Below are 3594 nucleotides of genomic sequence, written 5' to 3'. Positions count from 1 at the left end.
GGGCTAGGGTGAGCGCAGACAAGCTGCGCCACATCCCGCACCCCCGGGGCTCCACTTGTTGCCACTCCCCCCAGCCTCTGCTGCAGCAGCCCCAGGAGCAGCTGACACCAGCTGCCTGCACCACAGCACAGCGCAGCCCAGGAGCTGGGGTGAGTGGGGACAGGCGGAGCACGCTGCAGCCCCGGGAACAGCACACCTCCCCCAGCCCCTTCCCTAGCCCCAGCCTCACTCCCTCACTCACCACCTTGGGAACCTTTCCCTATTTGTTATAATATAAAGTGGGTTCGCTTTATGCAAGGGAAACCTGTATAGCCTATGGCCAAATCTCCAAATCGGCCCTGAAACTCTCCAAATCAATTCAGAGGTTTCTGATTCGATCCAACCCTCTTAATGAGTCTGCTGATTTGATTCAATTTGGATTCGGAGATTCAGCGCCGAATCAGGCCAAATCTCCTCTGAACTGAATCCGCTACCAAAGCTTCTCACAGCCCTAATGTCTGATGCTTCTTTTCCTTCCCTTCCCTCCAGCTGTAAGGAGGGAGGAGAAGAGCCCAGCAGGGTACAGCTGCATCACACTGATTCCTGCTCCACCCAAAGTTTAAAACCAACTGCTCAGCAGCAACGTTTCTTCTCAGGCAGCACTGAAAAAGTCAGTCGACTTCACAGCTCATTATAACCTACCCGATTACAATCATGTAATCCATCTTCACTCCACAGCTCTTAACAACCCTCTCCTCTTAAATGGTCTTGAGGTTCCACTAATCAAACTATCCAAGCAATCTGTTATTGCTTGAGCTCTTAAAGGAAGAAAAACGCCATTGGGAGTCTTATGCTACACTTAATATAAAAGATGTACAACTTCAGTAAAAAGCCAGTTATTCAGACACTTAAAAACTGAATTAATTGACAGAAAGACTAGTAGTTTTCAAAGCCTAGGAGACATTACTTTAAAAAAAAAAAAAAAACTTCATTTGAAATCTATGAAAAATTCTGACTAAAAACAAAACTCAAGTTGTTTCAACTGAATCTGTAGGGTTTCCCCACCCCCACCAAAGCACATATTAGAATAAGGCAACTACTTTACAGCTTTCAGACACCTGTGGCTCAAACTTTCCAGATTCCTTAATTAGTAGGTATGACATTCTTTAAATGGCTTGAGCACAGAACCTACAAGTCAGCTTCTTAAAAAAGACAAGCTCTTTAAAAGTAAGACAAATGTGTACATCTAAACCCTCCAGAACAGAACCAAGGTTTTTGGTAGTCAATTTATTTACAGTATTCCATTCCGGGGGAGAGAAGGATGACGTGAAAGCACATAAATGCTTATCACTAAAGCTTGCCTGAAGAAATCATTTCTATTTAACTGCTTCTTCATGTATTGCAATCTACACAAAAATCACTTATCAACTCCAAATATAAAAATCATATACATCTCAGCAGATTACCTGAGCTCCTCGCAGTTAATAAATAATGAAGATATTTGTTCATGCTGTTCTTGAGGCTTTCTGCATTTAGTTTGTATAGTCAAGACACTCCAATAAATGTTCATGTCACAAAACACTGCTGATCAGTGAACTGACACAGCACCTTCTGGCTTGCAAAGATAATTATGGCAGAGGCAGGACATGGTAACTTGCTGGTCCCGCCTTCGCCTCACGTACTCAAAAGTGAGATCTTTTTAACTTTTAGTTTTGGGGGCTTTTCTAGTTTTGGTATCACTGTTATTAATAATCGCCAAGGGGAATCTTTTAAAAAAAATTATTATTTTCACCATTTCTCCTACTTTTTGCATTTCACTCAACTCAAACTACACAAATTGACCAGTGAATTTTGCTTACCAAACCTCATATGCTAACATGGCTGCACAGTTTGATTTGTGAAAATTAGAGGGGAACAATGTTTAAACAGGAAGAAAAATATATTTCAAATAAGTATGAAAACCTCTTGTTAAAAATCACATAGATCTAATTACCAAGCCTTACAACACCCTTTTAACCTCACTGGAAGCAGGTCTCAGGTAGACAATATAACTACAAAATGTAAATGTATTCCTACAGAGTTTGAAGCAAGACTCGTACAAATAAAGTTGCATGTATATGTAAGCGTTTGCATGATTTCACGGTTAGGATGTACGATAAAAGTCTTTGACACCACTGAATAACAGCTCCCAAATAAACACCTATGAAATTACTCTTTACAGCACTTAATGTTGGACACACTGGGTGCATCTACACAAGACACTAAATGTGCAGTAGACTAATTCTACTGCACATTAGCACGTCACAACAAAAGTCATGCTAATAATGCTTAGTAGAATTAGTCTTCTGTGCATTAGCGTCACAAAAAACACTATATGCCAGTGCTACCAGCACAGCAGCACCAGTTACTGCTCATTCAGTTAGTACCTGCAAGGGTGCAGGGGGGAAGGAAAGAAAAAACAATAGTGAGTGCTTCGTACCACACCTCTACACATCTAAGAGGCTGCAAGTAATCTATAGTCTTCAGACTAGCAGTTCTCAACCTTTTTAGACTCAAGGCACCCTCAGAAAGTGTCAGCTCTTAGTTTTCACTTGATTCTTGACTACAGAAAAATAATAGAGCAATTCTTCTGTTCCAAAGAACTCCGAAAGACTGCAACAGGTCAGAACGGTTTACCACTATGGATTCCTATTTGAAATCTCTAGGTTTATCTTTGCAATCATGTCAGCATACCTAACAGTGCTAATATTGTGTAACACCCCAGTGCACCCCTGAAAATATCTCAAGGCACCCCAGGATGCTGTGTCACCCTGATTGAGAATCACTGCTTTAGACAAACCTAGGCTCCAGAATGCCATGAGCTTAGACATGACTGTAGCAGCAGCCAAAATGAGGGACAGCCATGGATCTACCTATACTAGCGATTCAACCAGGGCGGGTGTTGCAGTACCCTTAATGCTCTGAGGCGCTTTTAACGGTGCCATTAACAACATTAACAGGTTGTTGTATAATATTAGCACTGTTAGGTATGCAAACACCTGCACAGGAGCCGCAAGATTTTAAACTGGAATCTATAGTGTCAAAAACACTTCAACCTTTGTGGTTTTCCAGAGTTCTTAGAAGAAATTGATGTATTATTTTCTCATAATTAAAAAACCAAGTGAAAGCTAATAGCTGGCATTTTCCACAGGGTGCCTCCAGTCTGACAAGGCTGAGAACCACTGGCTTACATAAACTGGAGGAAACTGTCCTAGGGGAGCACATGCAGTAAGTACCCTTGAAAATGGTGGCACAACAGCAACTCCAGGAAGAAATGTGCCCATATTATTTGATGCAGAATTCCTCCAACAAATTTTACATTCCAGCAGAGATTAAACATGCGAATTTTCCTTCCAAAAACCTCAATGAATTTCATTTTATAACTCTATAACTTAAAGCATTTTCTTTCAAGCTTCCATTTTTTTTTTTTTTTTTTTTTTTGCAAAGGAGTGCGCTACCAAGAATGCCACAGAGTGGCTCCTATAGTCCCCATCTATCCACCTTCCCATTTCCAGAAGAGACAAAAACAAGTTACAAAAGAACTTAAAAGCTTCTACAAGGTAAGGACTATGTTTT

The 3594-nt window shown here is 41.0% G+C and overlaps 1 protein-coding gene across 2 annotated transcripts in view; it reads right to left on the bottom strand.

Moving 5' to 3' along the window:
- REXO1 (RNA exonuclease 1 homolog) overlaps positions 1-1545 on the bottom strand; it is a 46537-nt gene extending 44992 nt beyond the window's left edge. For both annotated transcript variants that reach the window (XM_006027170.3, XM_025208297.1), the window contains exon 1: positions 1446-1545. In XM_006027170.3, the coding sequence (XP_006027232.1) occupies positions 1446-1488 (43 nt within the window). In that variant the 5' untranslated portion in view covers positions 1489-1545. The remainder of the gene's footprint in view (positions 1-1445) is intronic.
- Between the last annotated feature and the right edge of the window lie 2049 nt (positions 1546-3594).

This window comes from Alligator sinensis, unplaced genomic scaffold (assembly GCF_000455745.1).
Source record: "Alligator sinensis unplaced genomic scaffold, ASM45574v1 scaffold103_1, whole genome shotgun sequence".
NCBI lineage: Eukaryota > Metazoa > Chordata > Crocodylia > Alligatoridae > Alligator > Alligator sinensis.
Note: the sequence above shows the minus strand (reverse complement) of the source record. Positions and strands in the feature narration are given on the sequence as shown.